Raw genomic sequence first — 23,575 nt, 5'->3', positions numbered from 1 at the left:
GGGTTCAACTCTTGGCTTGGCCACCTTCTAATCTGGAGCCAAAGTTCTCCGCTGCCTGGACGTCAGTTACCTTACCTGTGAAATGGGGTGAATTCCTGGAGGGAGGGCAGAGGCTGCAGCGCGGCGCCAGGCGCACAGGCACCCGTGGACCGCTGCCGGCCCGGGTGCTTTCTCCCAGTCCCGCCGTGCCCCTTGCCCTGCGGTCCGAGCCTGTCTGTGCGGCTGTTGTCCACCGCCAGCCTGGGGTGGGCCCAGACCACACAGGGAGCGGTTCTGGAAGGTGAGGGGCCCCGAGTGGCCACATTGGGGGTGGGGCCAGGCTGGGCAGACACTGTGCACACGGGTCGCCTGCCCCGCCTGAGCCCCCAAGGGAAGCCTGGCCTTGCCGGCTGCCATTATGGTTAGGAGCTGTGTAATTAACTCTAAAACTGGGAGGCCGAGGAGGAATTAAAATAGAGGCTTAGTGGAAATCAGAGACGAGTGGTGCAGAAAAGGCTGGAGCCGGCTGGATGCCGCAGCCGGGCCTGCAGGGCGGGCGGGAAGAGGGTCTGGAGCTGCAGGGCTGAGGGGGCCGCGCAGCTCCGGTTCAGGCCCCTCCTCCGGGTGGGGGGTGGGGGTGGGTTGAAACAGCTGAAGTCGCGGTTCTGGGCGTCTGAGATCCAGGTGGCCGCAGGGTGGGCTGTCTCTTGGGGTCTTGGTGGAAGAGTGTGTCCCAGCCTCTCCCGGTTCCTGGTGGTTCCTTGGCTCCCGGGAGCATCACCTTAGTCTCCACTTCGTCGTCACGTGGCCTCCTCCCTGTGGGTCTGTTTTGTGAATTAAAATTTTTTATGGTGGTGAAATATACAAGACATAAAATTTACCATTGGGCCTTCCCTGGCGGTCCGGTGGTTAAGGTGCCGCGCACCAATGCAGGGGGCGCGGGTTCGATCCCTGGTTGGGGAACGAAGATCCCACATGCCGCGGGGCGGGGTGCGGCCAAAACCACAAATCTACCTTCTTCTTCTGGGGATCCATTGTGTGTGTTATGCTTCACAATAGAACAGGTTAACACCAATAACAGACAAACAAATTTACCTTTTTAACCGTTTTTAAGTGTACGATTCAGTGGCATTGAGTACATTGACAATGCTGTGTAACAGGCAGAACTTGTTCATCTTCCCAAAGTGAAACTCTGTCCCCATTAAACACTAACTCCCCAGCCTCCGCCCTCTTTCTGTCTCCATGGATTTACTTATCCTAGGTCCCGCATGTCAGGGAAATCCTACAGTATTTGTCTTTTTGTGTTTGTGTTTCTTCAAAAATGTCCGGTCAAGGAAGACAAAGACTGGAGTGTTTTAGGTCCACACGTTCAAACCAGTAGCTGTAGCCAGTTTTGCTATTAAATTTAAATTCGTTAGAATACAGTTACATTAAAAGTGCAGTCGTTGGGCTTCCCTGGTGGCTCAGCGGTTAAGAATCCGCCTGCCGATGCAGGGGACACGGGTTTGAGCCCTGGTGCGGGAAGATCCCACATGCGGCGGAGCACCTAAGCCCGCGAGCCACAACTACTGAGCTCACGTGCCACAACTACTGAGCCCATGCGCCATGAGCCCATGCTCCGCAACAAGAGAAGCCACTGCAACGAGAGGCCCGCGCACTGCAACGAAGAGTAGCCCCTGCTTGCCGCAGCTAGAGAAAGCCTGCGCGCACCAACAAAGACCCAACGCAGCCAAAAATAATGAATAAATTTATTTTAAAACAAAGTGCAGTTGTTCAGCTGGACTGGCCACATCTCAAGCGCTCAGCGGGCACGTGTGCCTGATGCTGCCCTACTGGACGGCGCACACAGGACATTTCCATCCTTCCAGAAAGTTCTGTTGGAGAAAGCTCTTCTAGGTTCATGGAGACAAAAGGGACGTGATGACTAAAATCGTGTGTGGGCCGAGATTGGATGCTGGGCCAGAATATTTTTTTTTTCTATCAGGACGTTTTGATTGTCCTTTATCTTTATCTATTGAAGAAATGTGAGTCCTGTCTCTGGTTGAGGTAAGGTGTGGGACCTACGTTAATTGCCTGATTTTGACATTGGTGCTGGGATTGTGGAGGGGGTGTTCTTGTTCTCAGGAAATACACGCTCAGATGTTTGGGGGAAGGGGGTCACGTCTGCATTTTACTCTCAGGTGTTCAGAAAAAATACACACACACAGACGTACACAGATGAACAGATACACACTGATACAGAGATACACACACATATACACACAAACACAGAGATACACACAGAGAAATACAGAGATACAAACACAGATACATCCTGATATGCACAGATAAACACACACACATACACACTGAACCACGCAAACACACAGATAAATACACAGAGATACAAACACAGATACATCCTGATACACAAAGATAAACGCAGAGAGATACATACCCAGATCCACACACCCAGATACCCACACACACAGATAGAGAATAGTTAATATACTACAAGCATGTAAGCTGGGGTCTTCTCTGACCAGTGACCAGCTCCAGCCAGGAGGGAGGAGTGGCCCGATGAGGGGGGTGCTCCCCAGCCGGGGGTGATGCCCACTGGGTGCAGCTGGGTGGGGAGATTCGCATCTCTGCTGGGGCGCCGTGTGCCCTGTGGGCGTTCTCAGCACATCTTGGTTTACGCTGGGCCAGCGTAGCTTCTGATTCTGAACCACCCTTCATCTAAATCTGTCTGTTCATCTGAATTTCCGGTGAGGAGTCCAGGCTCTCTGCAGGTCTCTTGAAGTTGAGCTGTTGGGCCCTTAGTGAGTGGTTACCATGGGGACAACTGGTCTGAACCCTGGGTTAGCGTTCAGCTGTGTGCACCGTGGTCCTCACCTCGTGGACGCCCACGCCGAACTGGACTGGGTGGGCTGATGGCTCCCACCTACCTGATGCCCAGTCTGTGCCGTCAGGGTGGATAGTTAACCCAGCCAGGCACGTCCTGTTAGGGAACCAGGCCTCAGGAGCCGAAGCCACTCTCCCCTGGTCCCGCCAGAGTCATTGGACGGGATTCGAACCCAGGGCCCCGTGACTGCAAGGTCTGCGCTCCAGGCTACCTTGCCTGCTGCCCCCAAGTCTTTACCAGCTTTTTCCACGGGGACTGAAGCTGACGACCCTGTTTGGCCCCTCACCGCATGCCTCCGTTGTGTTGCCAAGCCCACTGCAAGCTGGGAGCTCAGATTCTGGGTTACTGGGTGGAGGAGGTACTGTGGATGCTGATTTGGGAGATATATATATTTTTTTGCGGTACGCGGGCCTCTCACTGTCGTGGCCTCTCCCGTTGCGGAGCACAGGCTCCAGATGCGCAGCCTCAGCGGCCACGGCTCACGGGCCCAGCCGCTCCGCGGCATGTGGGATCCTCCCGGACCGGGGCACGAACCCGCGTCCCCCGCATCCCCTGCATCGGCAGGCGGACTCTCAACCACTGCGCCACCAGGGAAGCCCCTGATCTGGGATTTTGATGCTGGCCTTTGTGCTCCCAGTGGCCCCCTGCCTGTCTGGCATGTGCTGCTCCAGGGGTCCCCATGGCTGCTGTAGGGCTTTGTCATGTGTAAAGTAACGGGGGCGGCGTCTGTGTGGGGAAGGCAGCGTGCACTTGGGTGAGTGCCCGCTCTGTGCCCGCTGACTGAAAAGCAGCGTATTTTGTGCCAGCCATGATTGTCGGAGTTGAAACGTGTGGATCCCTGGGTAGGGGCACGGGGCAGATGGCCAGGAATGGCCAGGGCCAGTGGGATGGCCGCGCTGTCTTCTCCAAGCAGGGAAGCGCTGGTCCAGGTCGGCGCACGGAGGCAGAGTTTGCAGCTGTTAGCGTTACTGCCCGTACGGACCGTGCAGGCTGAGTAATTTTCTCTTCTCTCCTCTAGTTCCTGTGTTTGAAGAACATTCGCACCTTCCTTAAAGTCTGCCACGACAAATTTGGACTCAGGAACAGCGAGCTGTTTGACCCCTTCGACCTCTTTGATGTCCGAGACTTTGGGAAGGTGAGTGGCCTCTTTCCGGGATGGGCCCCTCCACACAGAGCCCAGTGGGCAGGTGCAGGCCTGGCTGTGTTACTAACAGGAGGGGGTGCATCGGGGGCTGGGGCAGCAGGACGGCCCCTCCCGCCTCTCAGGCTGCTCAGGGTGAAGTCAGGCATCCTGAATCCAGGAGGATGGGGGGAAAGCCGGGCCTGGACGAGGCCAGTACCGGGGATGCAGCCCTGGCCCTGCCTTTCTAGCTGAGCGACCCTAAGCATTTACTTCCTGCCCCGAGTCTCCCATTCTTTGTGGGAGAAAGGGCACCGGCTCCGTGGGTCAGCTGAGGTGATGCAGGTACCGCTTTTACTGTGGCGCTCCGAGAAGGGAGCCGTCAAGGTTATCCTGAAACAAGCAGGGCCGTCTGGCTCTGAGCAGGTGTCGGGCAAGGCAGGGGTGGGATTATCTGAACTCCCTGGTCCCTGGAGGTGATTCCCTAGGTCCGTGGCAGATAACCCGGGAAGTGTCCCCGTGTTCTCAGAAAGTGTCCCTGGCAGCTGTCTGGGAGTCCTGCTAGCACAGGTGAGGGGAACCTGAGGCCGGGCAGGTAGGTGCAGAAGGCCAGGTGAGGGTATGGCTCATTGTGGCTTCCTGGTGAGCCTGTGTTCAGAGTGTCAAAGCAGGGTGTCACGTTCCATCTGGAAGCCAACAGTTCCAAGGTCCCTCATTTGAAAAGATGGGGTCAGGACGTGATACCTTGTTGATGGCTCGGGGGCCGAGGGCTTGAATCAGGCCTGGCTCTTAGCCGCCCTGTGGCCCAGCTGTTCCTGAGTTCCTGCGTGCTCTTGGAGGGCCCCTCCCTCTGCTGCCGGCCCAGGACTACCCGGGGCCATTTCCACCTGCTGATGGGAAATATCAGAGATATTTATTGCCTGCTTTATCTGAGGACCGTTATCGTAAGGGACCTGGTGTTTGCGGACGAGTTCTGTGAATACATGATTTATGAAACGCGAGGGGAGTTTTGTATTTGCACTTGCAAATGCTGAGGAGTCAGTTCCAAGAAGAGCCCTTATTTGAAGTGCTGTAAAGTGTCAAATTAGTATCAATGACTAGGAGTTTCCCATAAGCCACCTGGGCCTGACGGTCCTCTTCTTTAGTTCTGAAATTCTCTAGAAACGAGGTTCCAGGACCTGTTCAAGAGCCTGTCTCTTAGTGTCAGCACCCAGCTCTTAGCGGTTTCTCTTCCTCTCTTAAATGACTCACCCAAGTCCCTCTGGCTGTAGGGCAGTTGCCTGGGACTCTGAGGCCCCCTTCTTCCCCTCTGCCTGGGGGCATGTCTGCTGGGGCTCGGAGCTTGCATGGAGCTGTGCTGGTGTCCTTTCCCATAAGCGGGCTTTTCTCAGTTTTCACAGTGTTGCTTTATAGATGGCTTAGAACCTCTCACCTGTTCTTATTTCTCCTTGTGACCAGCAGTGCCCTGGGCAGGGGAGAAGCCAGTGGCTCTGGACTTTGGGGAACGGCCTTCGGAACACACACACACACACACGGACACGGACACACACACAAACACTCATACACACAACTGGTATTTAAAATAATTGCATAGAGGAAAAGACAGGATCAGCCCTGGCCAAACCCATTTCTTGGCCAGCTGTGACACACAGAGCGCCCGGCCTGTAGTAGGTGCTCAGTACTTTACTTGAGCCGAGTGCAGTCATGTAACACGTACATAAATTTGGATTCAACTCTCGTCACGTGACCTGCCAACCATGGCCGAACACTGTGAAAGGGGGCACCCCTTATGGTCGTCAGTGGCTCCGGTGGGGTGGTTTGGCCCTGGCGGGGCGTGCCACAGCTGCCTGCAGAGGGGCCGCTCGGGGCAAGCCAGGAGTGGGCAGGGGATCTCGACTGTGAGTCACGCTGTGGGGGCCGGGAATGCAACGCAGGAGCCGAGAGGCCTGGGCTCAGCCTCACATCCTGCAGGGAGACCCGAGGCTCTGGGAAGGGCAGGGCTGCCCTGGTTCCGTTCCTGCCCTTCACGTCGATTCCGACAGACCTGGTTCACAACCTGGGTCCACTTACTGGCCGTGACTCTGACCCACCTCGGTTTGCCAAGGACCGCGTGGGCCGGGGAGCCCTCTGCCTGGTGCCCGGTCCGTAGTAGGTGCTCATTAAACAGCGGTGCCGCCCCCAGGTTTGCTGACCAGCACAGGTTGGTGGCAGCTTGCCCTCTCGTAGTTTCTCTGCATCGTTTTATTCGCGCAGACTTCCGGAGCCCAGCCTGGCCCTCCCACCGTCCTCCCTGTGTCCATCTGACTGAGCATCCGTGTACTGCTCTCCCCCTTCCCCGCCTAGTTTTCTGAGCGCGGTAAACCCGTGGTCAGCAGCCCGAGCTGAGTTTGACGTGGGGCCAGCCGAGGCTGGGGCGCCGAGAGGAGCTTCTCCCCATGTGGGAGCCACTGACCAGAGCCTGCTTTGCTCGGCTCGTCCCCCCGACGTCCGGGGACAGGATCCCCTGGAAAGCACGCACGTAAGCAAGACCCCGGCTCCTCCCCGTTGCACCGCTGCCTGCCCTGGTCCCGTTTGGGGACCGTCCCCGCCCCAGGGCAGTTGTGGACGGGCAGGCAGAGCTGGGGCTCCAGACTGCAGGACGGGAGCAGGTCTGGGGAGGTCAGGCCCCTCACTCAGGTGTGGCTTCCTGGGATGGGCTTGGGAAGGCCGTCACCATGTGAGAGTTGGCTCTGAGCGCAGAGACAGCAGACACTCGCCCAGGTTCCCACGGGCCAGATCCGCCTTTTGCCCTCCAGGAGCCCCATCCAGTGGGGACGCCCAGGCTAGGCCAGATGTGCCTGGTGGTGCTCAGTGATGTCAGACCGTGAAGATGTGATGCTTGTTCTGCTGTCCCCCGACTGCCACCACCAGCCCGGCGCGGGCAGAAGGATCGATCAGTAGCGTCGAGTCCAATCTCTGCTGACCGGAATTGCCTGGAGCCCGTGTTGAGAGTGACACTGAGGCCGATTCTTGCCTGGTTGGGAAAGGGCTTGGGGGTGGCTGTGGTCTCTCATGGGGGTGGGTGGGGGCAGGGATTTAAGGTTTCTTTTGCACTTTTTGCCTGGGTGTCCTCCGCTTACATAGGATTCAGGAGCAGAGAGGATCCTTATGGGAGAGCTGGCTAGTTAGTCTTAGGCTGGCTTAGAAATTTCCAGGTGTTTTTTTTTTCTTTGCTATTATTGAAGGAGGCTTACAGCATTCAGGTCCTGTCTGGGTTCTGGGTGCTGGTGTTCTTTTACTAAACAGCTGCCTCTCAGCTTCCCAAGTCTCTCAGATTGGAGTCATTCCTTGAGAAGCGAAAAGGCATTCATTCCTTGGTCCTTCCAGCCATCTACCCGTTAAGCATTCAGTCGACCGAGAATTTATTAAACACTTACTATGGCAGAGATCAAACAGAGAGACTTGCATGACCTTTGCCTTCCGAGGGTCAGATGAGCCGTTGTGCAGGTCACGGTAGAAAAAAGGGGTGGGAAAGTGAAGGCTCTGAACTCTGCCCCTGGAGCTGGCCGTGCTGGCCCACCGTGTGGCCGTGACCCCGGAGCCCTTCCTCTGCCGTGTGGGTGCGGAGCGGGTCCCGTGCAGTGTGAGCTCGCTGCAGCAAAAGCCCCCCGTCGTAGGGGAGGGATCACCCCTCTTCCCAGGAAGCCACCGTGCGGAGTTGGGCTGATGCGCCGGCATATTCTTCCTGTTTCCAGAACCAGCAGGGTCCCCCACCCGCCCCCTGGCCCCTGGAGAGGAGCTGGTGTTTTGGGGTGCATGAAATTCCAGAAGGTGTTTCCTGACCCTGGGAGGAGCGCTGGGAGGGGCAGCTCATGCCGACTGGGCTCCCTCTGCTTCCCGGCCCGCGGCAGGCAGGTGGACCCCCGGAGACGCTGGAGGGCTGCAGGACCCCGGGTGCAGCCAGCCGTCTCTCATCCATCCAGAGCACGGCGATGGAGGGGGTGGGCGGCGGGGAGAGGGGCTTCCTGTCGGTTAGACCCAGTGTGGATCGCGCTCTGCGGGTACTTGGACTCTTTGAGCTTTCGTTTCTGCAGGGATAGAACGAGGACATGACGGCCCAGGGCGCGGTAGTGTCATGCGGCCTCAGCCAGGAAGCAAACACACGGGTCTTCTCACTGTTACTAGTAATTTGTCCCTCTGCTCACCCATCCGGCGAGCTCCAGCAGGCGCTGAGGGATCCAGAAAGTTGGTTCCGGAAGTCTTTTTTTTTTTTTTTTTTTTGGCCCCTGTCCCTGGTATTTTCCCGAATGGTCGCATTAAAGGTATTAGGTTTCTGCTCAAACCAGTCCCGTCAGGGAAGGTTTGAGCAAAGGGCCTGAGATGGGAGCTAAAGGCCAAGCCGCCTGGTGTGGAAAGCGGCAGCTGGTGGGACTTGCCGCTGAGGCCGGGGCCCTGCTCCCTCCTTGATGTTCCTTCTCGCGTTCCCTCGAGTCCTCTTCTGGGCATCCGTCAGATGCACAGGGCCCAGGAAGGGAAGGAGCGCGGGAAGGCCGAGTGGGCGGCCGGGATGGGCTGGGTCTTCCCGGGATGCCTTAGCGTGGAATCTGGTTGGCAGTTTTGGACGGAGGATCCTGGTGAGGCTGCAGGGGTTTTGTGGCTTTCTTCTGGTGTCTTGGTCCCAGAGATTGTGGATAAAAGTCACCGTGGAAGGACAGCCTCGTCTCCTCGCTGTGAGCCTCCTAAGTAGGGCGCTGAAGTGGCGGCTTTGCCAACACGTCTGGTCCCGCCTGGCATTGCTGCTGGGGTCGGTCCAGGCGGTGACCCTGGGCTGGTGACTTTCCCGGAACCTCATTTCCTCATCTGGAAGATGCGAATGGTCGTACCAGCTCTCCCCTGTTGATCGGAGCCCCACGGGCGCTGTGTTACGGACAGCTCTTCGTGTGGGCTGGGACCCGGTGGTCAGTGAACAGACGGAGATTTCATCATCATCTTCATTATAATCCTTTGTGGACCAGCCACCTACTGGGCGTGTTTACTTGCACCGTGAAGCCAGGGGTGGAACTGAGAAAGCTTCGTAGGAGGCGAGTCTGTCCTCTGGGTGGGCATCAGGCAGGGAGGGAGGAGGAAGCGGGGGCCCAGGGGTGGACCCCAGCCTCCAGGAGGCCATGGCCGGCCTCTGGCTCTGAGTGGTCCTGGACCGTCTTTCCTGGGACCCGCTCCCGGTTTCCTGCCAGTTCACTCACTCACTCGTTCTCATCGCGGGCCTTCCTGCAGGCTGCCCCTCGGCCTGCAAGGCCCTCACCACACCGCAGGGCCACCACCCTCACCTCCCGGGGCCTTGGCTCAAATCGCGCTATTTAAAACGGTGGGGATGCCCCCTGGGCCCAGTGCTATCCACCGTCTAAGCAGTTTCCTTCCTTACCAGGGCTGCGGGTCACAGTGCCCTGACCGGACCACGGGCTGCCTGGCTGTAGGGACGTTCATGCTCTCTTCTGGTGCCTAGAATCCAGCCTGGGATGGGGGGCAGTTGCACCAATCTGTCTTTGCGTGAGTCTGTGGATCTTACTGGAGGAGCTGGGAAGCTGTTGGTGGCGACGGGGTGAGGGTGAGGCATGTCGCAGAAGGCCCTGGTGCCCTCGGTGGGTCAGGAGGCCCAGGCGGGCCTAGGGGGGCCCCCATCGCCCACATCGGGGGCCCGATTCCCTGCGTGTCCCCAGCCTGGGCCGCCCTGGACCTGCAGCCCTACCTGGTCAGCTCGGCTCACGTTAGCCCCCCGTTTTGAGTGGAATTAACAACCCGGGAGGAAGGTCTGCGAGGCTGTTTCTCTCATCTGAGTTCAAGAGCAGAGCACACCCTCTAGTAAACGGGTTGAATTCTCCTGTTTATCATCCATGAAAACATTTTGCTGCGCTCAGAAACTTCCGAAGCGGTTAAACCTGGCCCTCAGCATGGCTGGGGGCGGACAACAGGCCTCTCTTTGAGTCAGTGCACGAGGTGGGGCGTGCAGTGTTTCCCCCAAGTGCCGGCCCTGCCGGGAGCCCTCCCGCCGGCACCCCTCCCGTGCTTCCCACCTCCTGCGGAGCCCGGTGCGCTGTGTGCCCAGATCTTTGCATCTGTGAGCTCCTGCCGTCTTCAGGGGCCTCAGGAAGTGAGGAAGGAAACCGAGGCCCAGAGAGAGACTGCGTCTCGCCTGTGTCCCACGGCAGTGGTGGAACTGGGGGGTCGATTCGGGTCCTGCGGACGGCGGAGGCCGAGTTCTGCGTTCTGCCGTGCCCCTTCCCTCTGCCAAGCGAGGCAGCTGTTTGCAGGGGCAAGGAGTGGTCAGCTCTGTGGAATTCTGCCATCTGCAGGGGGCTGGGAAGCTAATGTGGGGCCAGTGTGGAGGCCAGGAAGGCGATATGGGGGCCGGGAGGCGGCGTGGAGGCTGGCAGGGCTGTCTGGGGAGAGGCCACAGGAGGCCTGACTCAGGAGGGGAGGGCTGTCCATCAGCCTTTTTTTTTTTTTTTTTTTTGCGGTGCGCGGGCCTCTCACTGTTGTGGCCTCTCCCGTTGTGGAGCACAGGCTCGGCGGCCATGGCTCACGGGCCGAGCCGCTCCGCGGCATGTGGGATCCTCCCGGACCGGGGCACGAACCCGTGTCCCCTGCATCGGCAGGCGGACTCTCAACCACTGCGCCACCAGGGAAGCCCTGACCATCAGCTTTTTAAAGGGCACAAGGCGGTGCATTCCCTCCTGCAGTGGATTAAACCGTCTGGGCCTGTCTCTGGAGGCCAGGAGGAGGCGGAAGGCAGGGCCTTGCTGAATCGGAGTGAGTCCACTTTTATCTGTTTTCTCTTTCGTATTGTGCCTGACATCTTGCTTATAGGAAGTGTTCTGAAGAGGTTAAAAGCACAGTTTGAAACGAGGGGTCCGTAACAGCTGAGGAAACCCACCTCCCTGGGATCTGGGCTCTAGGAGGCGGGGGCTAGGGCTGGGGCCTCACGGGCTGCCTGAGGGCCCTGGTGGTGGGCAGGCCGGTCACAGCTGTCCTGGATGTGGGAAGCAGGCCCTGTCCGCCAGCATCCCAGTCTGTCCGACTGTCCGCAGGTCAGCTGCCACCTGCTCTGGCTGCGTGCAGAGCCTGGATCTGCTGCCCCGGCCCCAGGGCCCCTCGGTGGTTGTCTCTGCGGGAGAGGTGCCCTTCCTCCTGGCCCTCTGTCCCACTCTTCCTCTCTGCCTGGGACCCTCTTTTATCATCAGCCTGTCCTTCCCCTCCTCCGTCCCCCTGGCATGGCAGCGCCTGGCACATGCCACCACCCCCTGCAGAGCCCTGGGCAGGCATCACTTATCGATCCCAGCACCTTCCCACCGAGCCCCTCTGCACGCACCCCAGGACCCTGACAGTCTACTGGATTTGGCACACGGGAGGAAACCAGTTTGCTTTGCCAGACCTCCCATCAGTCCCGCTATTGCCATGACCCCTTCTCTTGCCCCGGCCCCTCCGGCAAACACTCACCACCGGCCTCCTTGAGAGTGCCGATGCTTCTGGAAGCCAGATAAAAGTGGACCCATTGAGGCACCTTTGGGGGCTTGGGACAGAGGGTGACGCTGGGGAGTGGGCTTGACCCACACAGGTCGCCTCACCCTGGGGGCTGTAGTTTTCCCATCTGTAAAATGGGTCTGCAGATGGGCCCCGTCTCAGCTGCTGGAGGAAGATTTGAGACGGTGCGGCTGCCTGTCTGCGTGCGTGAGTCCCGGGGGTGGTGCCCTCGTTGTACCAGCCCGCGCGGAGCCGGTGGCGGTGGCCTTGGCAGCGGGGCAGGGGGGTGGCCGACAGCCCATCCCGCTGTGCCTGGAGTGCCAACCTCACCCGCCACCCTCGCCCCACTGCCCCGCGTTCGAGATCGAGATGTCAGTTCCTCCTCGATGAGTGCAGGCAGCTCCCGGGCTCTGCTCAGGGAAGGAGCAGGCAGCCTCGGGGCATCCATCCGACAGCCCGATCTCCTCGCCCGGGCCTCCCCGTGTGCGCTCGTTTCCCTGGCGTTAGTTCATGCGTTTGCCGAGCGCGGCTGCTCTGCGCTCACCTGCGGCCTGTCTGCTGCCGATGCCCGGGCTGCAGCGAGCTCATCGGCACCCCCGCCCGGATGTCGTCAGGAGCGACCCAGGCTGGCGTCCTCCGCATGCGCGGGGCGCTAATTACCGATTAAAATGCCGCTGCCGAGGGGCAGGCGCGGCCTCCGGGCCCCGCAGAGCCGCCTGCAGGCCTTTTGGCTGGGGCTGTGCGAGCTTCTGCTTGAAGACGTTTCCTCCTTTGAACTGAGGGTTGTCATTTCAGGATGTTTGTAGCCCGTCCGCTTTAGAGGAGCTCAGCACCGGGCACACGTGTGTACACACGCCTGCAGGCACACGCAGAGTCAAATACGCCGTTCAGATGCTGACCCCACGTTTTCTCACTGGTGCTGGGAGCGGCTTTCTCTCTGCTTCCTGGCCGTCATCGCCCGCGTAGTGGACAAGGGTTGGGAAAGTCTCGTTTTTTGTTTTATAAATTTATTTATTTTTGGCTGCGTTGGGTCTTTGTTGCCGTGCGCGGGCTTTCTCTAGTTGCGGCGAGCGGGGGCTACTCTTCGTTGCGGTGCGCGGGCTTCTCATTGCGGTGGCTTCTCTTGTTGTGGAGCACGGGCTCTAGGCGCACCGGCTTCAGTAGTTGTGGCTCGTGGGCTCAGTAGTTGTGGCTCGCGAGCTCTAGAGCACAGGCTCAGTAGTTGTGACCCACGGGCTTAGTTGCTGCGCGGCATGTGGGATCAAGTTCCCCGACCAGGGCTCGAACCCGTGTCCCCTGCATTAGCAGGCAGAGTCTTAACCACTGCGCCACCAGGGGAGCCCCCGAAGTTTCCATTCTGGTGGTTGAGTCCCTGAAGGTCTGATGAGCTGTGAGTGATCTGGGTCCACCGCCCTGTGGGAGATGGGCAGGTCTTGTGTGTGAGGCCCGGGAGGCTCTGGGCCTTTGTTTTGGCCCCTCTACCCCTGGAAGGGGTTCAGGAAGGAGCTGATGGCCAGGGAGGTGTCTCCGTGGTAGGACTCGTGGGCGAGTCCTACCCATCGACTCCTTTCTCACTTAGGATCATTCCTGGGGAGAGGGGACTTGGGTGCCTATGGTGGCAGCAGACACGTGCAATGGAGAAGTCGGGGTGGGGGGTTAGGAGCGTTGCGTCCAAGCCCTGCTTCAGCCGCTGCACCTCCTGGCACGTGGGCAGGCCCCTGTGCTCCTCTCTGGCCTCAGTTTCCCCATCTGTGAACAGAGGGTTGGACTGGCTGGCTGACCTCTTGGCGGTGGTTGTTGTGGGGGGGCCTTTCTGGTCCCTGTGGGTGTCGGGTGAGCTGCACACCTCGTGGTTCACTCTCATCCGTGACTTGTACCCTGAGGGCCCCACCCAAGGGGGCTGGGAGCTCGAATTTTCTCAACTAGTCCTGGCATCACTCATGCATGCTATCTTTTTTTTTTTTTGGTCCGTGTCCACAGTTAATTAAATTTTAATTGGCTAATTGTTTCTCCCTAGTGCCCCAAGAGATTGTTTCTGTTGAAGCCTGACAACTTGATGTTTGCAGCAAAAAAGCCGAATGAGACCAAGAAGAAAAGAAGAAAAAAAACAAGATGTAAATAATTAATTGTAACAAAGTGTTCCTTCTTGGCATCCTGGAAGGCCTTTCCCAAGGAATACTGCTTCTTCAAATAGCACGTGGCCTTCGGGGTTTATGGGCAGTGCCTCTGAATCACAAAGTGTGTGGCTGTGACCTTGTTGGGGGAGAGACCCCGCTGTGGTTCAGACCTTTGCCCATTTACCCCAGGTCCGCACCAGCAAGGGTGCTGGTTCAACCGCCTGACATGCCGGTTAGGGAGTTTCGGCTCGAGCCCTGGAGTATTCCTCCTGCGTCGTCCTTTTTGACTGTGGTTCCTTCAGAAAAAATATTGTGATAAAACGGACCTCATGTGAAATTTACCTTTTTAACCATTTTAAAGCATGCATTTCAGTGGCATTCCATATATTTACAGTGCCGTGTAGCCATCACCACTGTCTTGTTCCGGAACTTTTTGATCAGAGTTCCAAAGGAAACCCCAGTTCCTCCTCTCCCATCCCGCAGCCCCTGGCAACCACTAATCTCTGTCTCTACAGATTTGCCCATTCTGGACATTTCACATAGACACAATCACACGGGATGTGGCCTTTAGTTTCTGTTCGGGCTTCTTTCACTCAGCGTAATGTGTTCAAGTTCATCGACGCTGTAGCGTGTGTCAGGATTCCCTTCCTCTCTCAGGCTGGGTAGTATTCCGTTGTAAGGCTGGACCAGATCTTGTTGATCCGTCACCCGTTGCCGGGCCTTTGGGCAGTTGCTACGCCTTGGCTGTTGTGAGCACGGCTGCTGTGCCCGTGCGTGTGCAAAGCTTTGCTCGCCACTTTTATTCTTGGATTCCTAAACCTGCAGCCCTCTCAGCTTCCAAGGCTCTGGGCCCCAGAAGGCCGAGCACCCTCGCTATGGAGTGAAGCCCGTGCTCGGTCCCGAGAGGAGGTGCCCCACCCCCAGCCTGGTGGCTCTCGCTCTTTGAGGGGAAGCATGGGAGAAGATTGGTGTCCAGTCTCACGTGTATGGGTCCAGGCTCTCGGGCGGGCCTTGCGGAATGTGGAGTTTGTTTACAAACGAGATCTGTGGGCCAGGTGAGGCTGGGGGGTACTGCCAGTCACGCTATGAACACAGGTGTGCAAATATCTTTTTGAGTTCCTGCTTTCATTTCATTCGATGATATACCCAGAAGTGGAATTACCAGATCAGATGGTGGTTTTGTGTTACATGTTTTTGAGGCACCAGCATCATGGTTTCCACAGCTTCTGCACCATGTTACATCCCACCGACCGCGCACAAGGTTCCGATTTCTCCACCTTCTCACCAACACTTGTTATCTTCTGTGTGTGTGTGTGTGTGTGTGTGTGTTTGATAATAGCCCCCCAATGGGTGTGGCGTGGTCTCTCATTGTGGTTTTGATTTGCATTCCCTGGTGATCGGTGATGACGGGCATCCTTTCATGTGCTTATTGGCCATCTGTGTACCTCCTCTGGAGAAATGTTCATTCAAGTCTTTGCTCATCTTTTAATCATATTTTTGGCTTGTTTTTTCCCTTTTCACTTGACCGTATATTTGAGGGAGGACAGATGCTCAGCTTTTAGGACAGGGCCTCTGTGGGAGGGGCAGCCAGTGCCACGTGCTGACGGGCAGTTGGTGAAATGTTCACAGAATGCCCAGGGTCTGCCCAGTCCAGCCCACCTCTCCCCTGTTCCCAGAACCCCACCTTCCAAAGCTCCCTCTACCCCAGCACTCTCCCTACCAGGCCACCAGGGCACTCGGCACACCTGCTTCCCCGGCGCTGAGTATCAGGCCCCTTCCCTGGGTGGGAAACCCAGGCAGGTGGACACTTCTGAGGTCACAGCTGGGTCAGAGCCAAGGGTGGACGTTCTTTTCCCCCCAGCTCAGCCAGGTAGGGCGGGCTGGGGCTGTCCCGCCGCCTCCCAGGAACGGGGTAGAGAAGCCTCCAGGGCCTGCAAAGCAATCTGAAACCAGACAGCGCCCGGGCCCCTCAGCAGCTCTCGATGGTTCCGTCCTGCCTTGCGGGCATCAGTCAGCACGCCTGCATGCCATTACCTGGCCCACTAAACCTGCCAGCGCTGGGACGCACCCGGGCTAAGTGCTACCTGCAAACGTCGTTAGAACAACCCTCACGTCCAGTCCTCGTGGCTTAATTTCCGTGAAGAATGAACGTCTGGGCAGATGGGCTCCGTGGAGATTTGTATTAATCAGCGGTTGATTTCTCGTACTCGCTCAGGCCCCGGGCTTCCTCATGGGCCGGGGAGCCGGGTGGGAACGTGGGGAGGCAGCTCTGAAGTCAGAGCCGGTCTCCAGGGCAGCCTCCGGGGATGCTGGGGGGCTCCTCTCAGATGCAGTGGGGGTAGCTGGGTGTCTGAAAGTAAAGATGTTCCTTCAAGGAGGGCTAGGAGTCGGCGACAACCAGGGGGATCGGGCGTGACGTTCATGGAGAACGTGAACACGGGCTGACGCCGGGCTGATTACAGACGAGAGAGCCTCATGGGGGCAGTTGTGGCCAGTGGCCGGCACACTGGCCTAGGGAGGACTGGACCATTCCTAGCCATCCTGGGAAGACCAGGCCCTTGGGCTCGGTGCAGCTGTGTCACCACGGTGGCCGTCATGAGGCACCCCCGGGAATGAGGCGGCTGTGACCTCGGCCCCGGTCACACCTCCTTTATGGCCCCTGGCTTCGGCCGGTGTGTGGCCTCATGCTCTGCGGACGTCCCGAACCCGCTCGAATCTCTTCGCTGCAGGTGGGCACAGGCAAGGTGAGTGTTCTTGGGTCCCTTCTATTTATTTTTTATTTTATTTTTTAAATTCTGAATTCTACTTTTTTTTTGGCCGTGCCGCGCGGCTTGTGGGATCTTAGTTCCTTGTCCAGGGATTGAACCCGGGGCCACAGCAGTGAAAGCGCCGAGTCCTAACCACTGGACCGCCAGGGAATTCTGCTTTTTAATTTGAACAAATCCCGCATATCAAAGACAAATAACTAGCCCGCATCTGACATATAAGTAACTAGTTGGAGTTTTATTCAGCGTTGTGGGCTGCGGAAAACAAAATCATTAAACTGAATTGAGGCCAGAATCTTAAATGTCAACAATCATCCTTTCACAATAGTAACTACAGATTTACTTTAAAAAAAATAATTAAAAAATAAAAATACAAAAGAAATACGATAAGTAAATTTGGTATGGCCGAAATGACTTCACTCTGTTGAAGCTCTTAGAGCGAAGAAGAGCTTTTAGACCGGGAGGAACAGGTCGGTGTCACGGGACAGGAAGGGATGGGCTGAGAGGAGGGTCCCCGGCCGCAGCCCCAGGTCGGTCTGTGGGGCTGCAGAGATTGGGGTCAGGGAAGTGGGACCTGGTGTATTTGGGCTCAAGACTCGGGGTCCGGATTCCTTAGAGCGAGACACAGCTTTCCTTCCGGACATTCAGTGGTCTTTTATTCATTCAGCAAACACTGTGGCGTGCCCACGGGCCAGGTGCCGCGGTCAGGGTGGTGAGTGGCCAGCTCCCACTGTCCCCGCTCTCCAGCTGGCGAGGCGGGGGCGGATCTCCCCCATGCCTGAGCCTGGAGGCCGAGGGCTGGGGTCTTCGGGAGAACCCCGAGTTTGCATCCCCAGCTTGGGTCCTCCAAGGACCCTTTGAGTGTCCCCATGTTTCCTCTTAGGACTTTGAGTTTTCAAAGAGTACACATATGAAACCAATGACAAGTCATTAGTTTTCCCATTTTTAATTAGAGACTAATTATGCGTTACACTTGATCCACCGCGATAACCCTGCCCCACGCGGAGGGCGCGATGGCCAGAAAGGGGGCGGGTGGGAAGTTGAGTTGGGACATTCAGTCTGGGTGTGTTCAGGGTACTTGGAGAGCTCTGGGACTGTGACCTTCACCCGGGGACTGTGACCTTCAAGGACCCCAGTGCCTTTCACTATGGAGGACACGGGGTCATCAGCAGCAGCTGTGGTGGCTGCACCCCGTCCCGGGCCAACCCAAGGCTCCCCTGTGTCGTCAGCCGGGATGGTGGAGGGCAAGTATCTAGGGAGGAATGGCTCCCCGCCAGTGTCAGCCTGGTCTCCACGGGGCTGTGGGCCCCCATGCCCATGCGACTGGGCAGGCAGAGGGGCCACTGCACACCTCTCTGCCCAACCAGCCGGACTCTCCTCTTTGACCCAGTGACATGGTTCCGGGACGGCCCGGCATCTCCTCCTCCGTGAAGCCGCCGTGGGTTGCTCCAGCACAGATCCTAGAATGGCTGGCCTTGGCAGTCTTCCAGCCAGAGCCCTTGTTGTGCTGGTGGGGCACGGAGGCCCTCTGTGGGTCTGAGGAGAGCCCAGGCTCTCTCTCCTGGCCCCTGGAGCCCAGGTCCCGGGTGATGGGAGGGCCGGGCATGGCCTCTAGGGACTGACCAGGGTGAGGCTCTCAGCTCAACGTCTATAGCAGATCCCTTTACCTGTTCGAGCTGCCGCTTTCCCACTGGGAGGCCTGGCCCCTGGCAGGTAGTAGGGTCCGGCCTGTGGCGGGTCCACACCCAGGCCTCCTTGGCCTCTCCGTAGCACCTGGCACAGAGGTGGCAGTGCCCAGGCCGGGCAGGGTTGAGCACACAGAAAGCCGCCCCGGGGTCTGGGGCCAGCAGAAGCTGACTCTGGGCTCTGCTGAAGGATGGCAGGGCGGGCCGGGCCGGGCCTTCCACCTCTCGGCCCAGGGATGCCGAGGGCACGCTCTTTGTTTTGCTTCCCTGAGACAGACCCCATCCGTCTGGCTCCGGCTTCTGTGTTGTTTCCGGCTTGCATTCCTTTTTGATACTGAAATATTTTAGCGGGTGGCAAAAATGGCCCAGTGCCCTTTCTCCCTCCCGAGACGAGAGGAATGTTCAAGAAAATTCCGTTGCCCTGGCGCCTTCCCTGGCTGAGCAGGCAGCCTATGACCCGTGGATTAGAATGGCAGGGAGACCAGCCCACTGTGCCGGCCACTGGGGTCCGTGAGGCCCTGGGCTGGGAGTCTGGGCACCTGGGTTCCAGGAACCCCTCAACTGGGGTTGCGCGGCCTCAGGGCGGGTCTCGGGACGCGGCTCCACGGCCGAGCGAGGAGCGCGGAGGCCTGGAGCCTTCGAGCCTGATTGCAGAGCCCAGCTGGGCCCTCTCTGGTGGCGAGGCCTGGGATGTTGCCTCTGCTTCCCATTCGTCCCTGCTCCACAGGTGGGCTGTGGGCACCTGGGAAGGATGGCGCCCCACGCATAGAAGGTTCTGGAGCAGCCTGTGGTGGTAGTTTTACCTTTCAGTGGGTAGTGGGGTGTGTGTCAGAAACGCAGAGACACGGCAGCAAGGGGGGCCCGAGAGGGGATGCGGAGGGTCAAGCGGTAAACCCCGAGGGCCGAGCCAGGCCTGGATGAGAGGAGAGGTGGGGATCCGAGGTGGTGGGGACGCTGTGAAAGGACCGTGGTGGTCTTTCGGGGGCTGTGGGTCCCCGGGGCTGAGAAGGCGGTGGGGGGGGGGAGTCAGGCCCGCCCAATTTCAGTTCTGCTTCCGTGTCCATTACATGTGTGACCTCGGTCCTCTGCACAGCCTCGCTGGCCTCATCTACAAAATGGGAAGCAAGATGGTATCACTTTAAAGCAGCCCCGCGACGTTGGGAGGAGGGAGTCTGGAGCGCCAGCCTTGTCCTGGCGCCAGCGAGCGCTCAGAAATCCCCCCCCCCCAGGGGCTCTCATCTCTGGCGTGGATTCCTAGATGTGTCTAGTGGTGTGGTAACGGGGGGGGTAAGCGCTGGGCATGGGCTAGAGCGACAGAAGCACTGGATAACTCAGAAGACCCTTACCGTTGGCAGTCCTTCTGCCACGGCTAAGACCCTGAGCCTCAGTGTTGAAAACCAGCTTCTAGCAGTGCTGGAAGCATCCACTCCTCTTAGCGTTTCTCATGGTTTCCCTATTAATGCAAATGGAGAAATCACCACAAGACGTCTTTCAACTGGAAAAGGAGAGATGTCCTACTACTGTGGGCGTATCATTAGGAAAAGCAAATTAACTCATGTTTAATGGTGTTAGAATCTCAATCACTTTGGAAAATGGGGTTGGTGAGGCGGGGAAATGAGAAATCGCGGGTGCCCTTTGGAGGAGGTCGGGGAAAAGGAGAGTCTCAGGAGTGTTTGGGAGTGGCGGGTGGTGGGTCTGGGTGGGGGTCTCAGCTGGGTGAGGGCTGCAGGGTGGGCGGGATCCAGCGTTTTCCACAATGTTGTGTAAATTCTCTCCTTCGTGGTCCCAGTCTCTGCAAGCAGGGTGTGGGGCTGCCGTAGCCTGAAGGTTTGTGTCCACCTCTCCTCCAAATTCATATGTTGAAACCTAATCCCCAGGGTGATGGTGTTAGGAGGTGGGGCCTTTGGGGGTGATGAGGTCATGAGGGTGGAGCCTTATGAATGGGGTTCGTGCCCTTATCAGAGAGGCCCCAGGGAGCTCCCTTGTACCTTCTGCCATGTGAGGGCACAGCAAGACGAGCCGGCCTGTGAACCAGGAAGCGGGTCCTCACCAGACACCGAATCTGCCAGCCACCCTGTCTGCGGTATTCGGTTATAGCTTGGATGGACTGAGACAGGGTCCACCCAGCCTTTTCTGTCTCCAGGGCTCTCTCTCTGGGGTCTTTTGGGCTCTGATCTGGGGGGCGGGGAGACAGAACCAGCTCAGCCCTTTAAGGGTGCTCACCTGGCAGGTTGTCCCCCCAGCTTCAGTTTCCTCACCCATAAAAGGGAGGGTGACACCTGCCTCTGGGGGGACTTAGGGAGCAAGTGAAACCCCATGGGTCAGTCCCCGTCAGGTCTGAGTTGACTTGATTGGAATAGTGGCCCCTCTGTGTGGTGTTTACCTTTTCAGTGGGACCAGTATTTTGTTTTTGAGTCGCTAATGGCACTTTGGGGATTATGTCTTTGCAGCTCACTAAAAATGACAGCTCGATCTTTTGTGAACATAAAAAAACCCTTCTAGCAAAAGTATGAGTTTTCTGCTTCTTTTGTGGTGGGTTCCCAGATCTCTGATAAGTCATAAAGAATATTCAACTTGACGTTCCACCATTAGAGAATCATTCCTTTGACTTAAGTTCCTATTGATATAGGTAACCCGGTAGGCTTTATCTCTCACTTCTCAGTGCCGAGGAGTTTGCAGGTCCTCTCTTGAGGATGGGTTCCGATCAGGAACGGAGATAGAACTTGGGCCCAGCACAGGGGAGGACAGCGCCGGGGCCCCGGAGGAAGAGAGGTGCAGAGTCCGGATAATTGAATGAGCTCTCGGGCCGGCCCGTCACTGGCCCTTGGGTGGGGAGGGATGGTCCGGAGCCTGCTTGGTTTTGATGGACAGAGACTTTTCGCAGTAGGCAAGGAGGGAAGCCCAGGACAGACAGAGCTGCGGCCAGTCCAAGAAACCCAGCGGGAGTGGAGGGATGGAGCTTCCTCTGTCTGTCGGGCAAACTGGGCCGGCTTTCCTTCTGCTCCGATTCTGGAATCCACAGAGGTGCTTCTCCCCATTCCCTGCTCTCCCTCCCTACCCCCTTTCGCCCTCTTCATGGCCACTGAGACTCCCACTCACCCACCCGTGTTCTTCGAGCACCAGACTCCCCACTAAAAGTCACATGGATTCCCAGAACGACCCTGTCGGGCCCAGATGCCAGCTCTGGAGTAGCGGGCGAATATGCCCGTGTGTCTGGGTTTGCACTGCCTTTGTCTGTGCACCCCCCCTTCCCTCTCTACAGAGAGGGCTTTATCCCGAGGAGGGAAACTTCCCCCATGAATCACTGTCAGTTAGCTGTCAGCGCAGTTCATGCATGCGTTGTGCTCCTTTAGTCCGCCTTATCTGCGCAGAGACCAAGCCTCCTCCAAGCAGCAGGTGATAAGCCGTGAGCAGCACAGCCGCGTCTGGGAAAAGACCCTCCTTCTCCTGCCGTGGCCGCAGCCTGTGCCCATTTCCTGGCAGGCCCTGGGAAGGCAAGATGGGGGTGCGCTTGTGTGGGTGCTGTGAGTGTGTGTGTGTGGTGTGTGTACATGTGCGCGTGTGTGTCCATGCATGTGTGTGGTGTGTGTATGTGTGTCCATGTGCCTTGTGGTGTGTGACGGGTGCATGCGTGTGTGCATGTGTGTGCGTGGTGTGTACATGTGCCTTGTGTGTGATGGGTGCATGTGTGTGGTATGTGTGTCCGTGTGCCTGTGTGGTGTGTCTGTGTGTGGTATGTGTGTACATGTGCGTGCGGTGTGTGTACATGTGTGTGTGTGTACGTGTGCCTGTGTGGTGTGTGCCATGTTGTGCATGTGAGCTCTGCACCCTCAGGGCTTCCACTGGGCTCTTCCCCGGAGATGAGGGGCTCACCGAAGGCTCGTGTTCTTGGGGTGCTTCGCAAAACAACCAGGGCCCCTCATCTGGCATTTTCTTCCAAAGAAGCTTCCTTGTTGTGCAGCTCTGCTCCTGGTTCCTGGGGGTGTGTCTGCAGGGAAGGAAGTGCAGGGACAGGGTGCGGCGGCTGGGTGGCGAGGGGCCCCTGTGTCCACCTGGGGCAAATCTGATATCACCAGGGCCCGTGAGGACTAGCTCCGGGGGCCCTTGTCAGCACGTGTGTGCCAGGAAGGGAAGGAGACTAAACACACATAGCATAACATTTACCATTTTAACAACTTGAAAGTGTGCAGTTCTGCGGCGTTAAATAAATTCATAGCGCAGAGCAATCACCACCATTGTCTAGTTCCAGAACATTCCATCACCCTGGAAGGAAACCCCGCACCTGTCAGCAGCCACTCCCCACTCCTCCCTCCCCCAGCCCCTGGCAGCCACCAGTCTGCTTTTGGGCTCTGTGGATTTGCTTCTTCCGGACCTTTCATGTAAGTGGACTCCTACTACATGTCATTTCTGTGTCTGGCTTCTTTCCCTCAGCATGACGTTTCCAAGGTTCATCCACGTTGTACATGTCAGGACTTTATCCTTTTTATGGCTGAGGAATGTCGCATTGTGGGATCTGCATGTTCATCTGTCGATGGCCACGGGCTTGTTGGTTACCGTGAACAGAGCTGTGTGAACACTCGTGTACAGGTGTTAGTTTGACTGCCTGCTTCGGTGCTCTGGGTACACGCCTAGGAGCGGAATTGCCGGGTTACGTGGTGAGCCTGGGTCTAACTTACCGGGGCCACCGACTTTCTGAGTTGACGGGACAGCCCAGGGCACCTCCTGGGGTTTAGGGCCTGAGGTATTTAGGCTGAGTTGTCATTTTTGGTTGGGTGGTGTTTGTGTTTCAGGATTAATGTTGACCTATAACAGAGCTGACATCCCTGCCACTGGAGCCGGGATGTTTATGGCGTTACGGGGCTCTGGACAGAAACCTCCCGTGGGGCAGGGCTTTCCCAAGGGGGCCCACCTTCTCCCCTGGGACTGACTGGGGAAACCTGCTGGCATCACTGCATGCTCTTCTCTATGGGGGGCCCACCTCCTGCTCCCCCATAATCTCTCCATGGCCATCCCCAAAGGGCAGTCTGCCGCTGCATCTCTGTGACTGTCTGGATGGCCTCCCCGTGGCTCCCTGACAGGGTCTCCACGTCCCAGGTCCAGAACCTGAGCATCTCCTTGTGGTCGGGTGTCGTCCAGCTCCTCTGCTCTGGCCCCACTAGAGGGTTTGGGGACAGGAGGGATACCAGAGGTTGCAGGGGCGGGGGCTCCTGGGGGGGGAGATGTTTCTGGGTGGGGGAGGGGAGGAAGGAGCTCACTAGCTTCCTTACTAGCCATTGGGTTCTGTGCCTCCTTGTTCACCGCCAGCGAGCAGGCAGGGGGGTGGAGGGCTGCTGGGGGTCCTGGGACCAGCTAAGGAGCCGGAGGCCACACTGTCCTGCCTCCACCTGGAGCTGGGGGTTGTCCAGACCAGAACTCTCTGCTGTCCCTCACTCTCCCTCTCACGCCCCACATCCATCATTGCCCCCATGATCTATCCCAGCAGCTCTCGGTGGGGCCATTCTGCCCCCAGGAAACACGTGGTGATATCT

At 57.9% G+C, this 23,575-nt stretch overlaps 1 protein-coding gene across 3 annotated transcripts in view; it reads left to right on the top strand.

Annotated features, from left to right (window-relative positions):
• Positions 1 to 23,575, top strand: part of VAV2 (vav guanine nucleotide exchange factor 2) — a 176,850-nt gene that overhangs the window by 36,674 nt on the left and 116,601 nt on the right. For all 3 annotated transcript variants that reach the window (XM_060153935.1, XM_060153933.1, XM_060153934.1), the window contains exon 2: positions 3,882 to 3,998. In XM_060153935.1, the coding sequence (XP_060009918.1) occupies positions 3,882 to 3,998 (117 nt within the window). The remainder of the gene's footprint in view (positions 1 to 3,881; positions 3,999 to 23,575) is intronic.

Source organism: Lagenorhynchus albirostris, chromosome 7, assembly GCF_949774975.1.
Source record: "Lagenorhynchus albirostris chromosome 7, mLagAlb1.1, whole genome shotgun sequence".
In the NCBI taxonomy this organism is placed as follows: Eukaryota; Metazoa; Chordata; class Mammalia; order Artiodactyla; family Delphinidae; genus Lagenorhynchus; species Lagenorhynchus albirostris.
The sequence above is the reverse complement of the archived record's forward strand: the minus strand, read 5'-3'. Positions and strand labels throughout refer to the sequence as shown.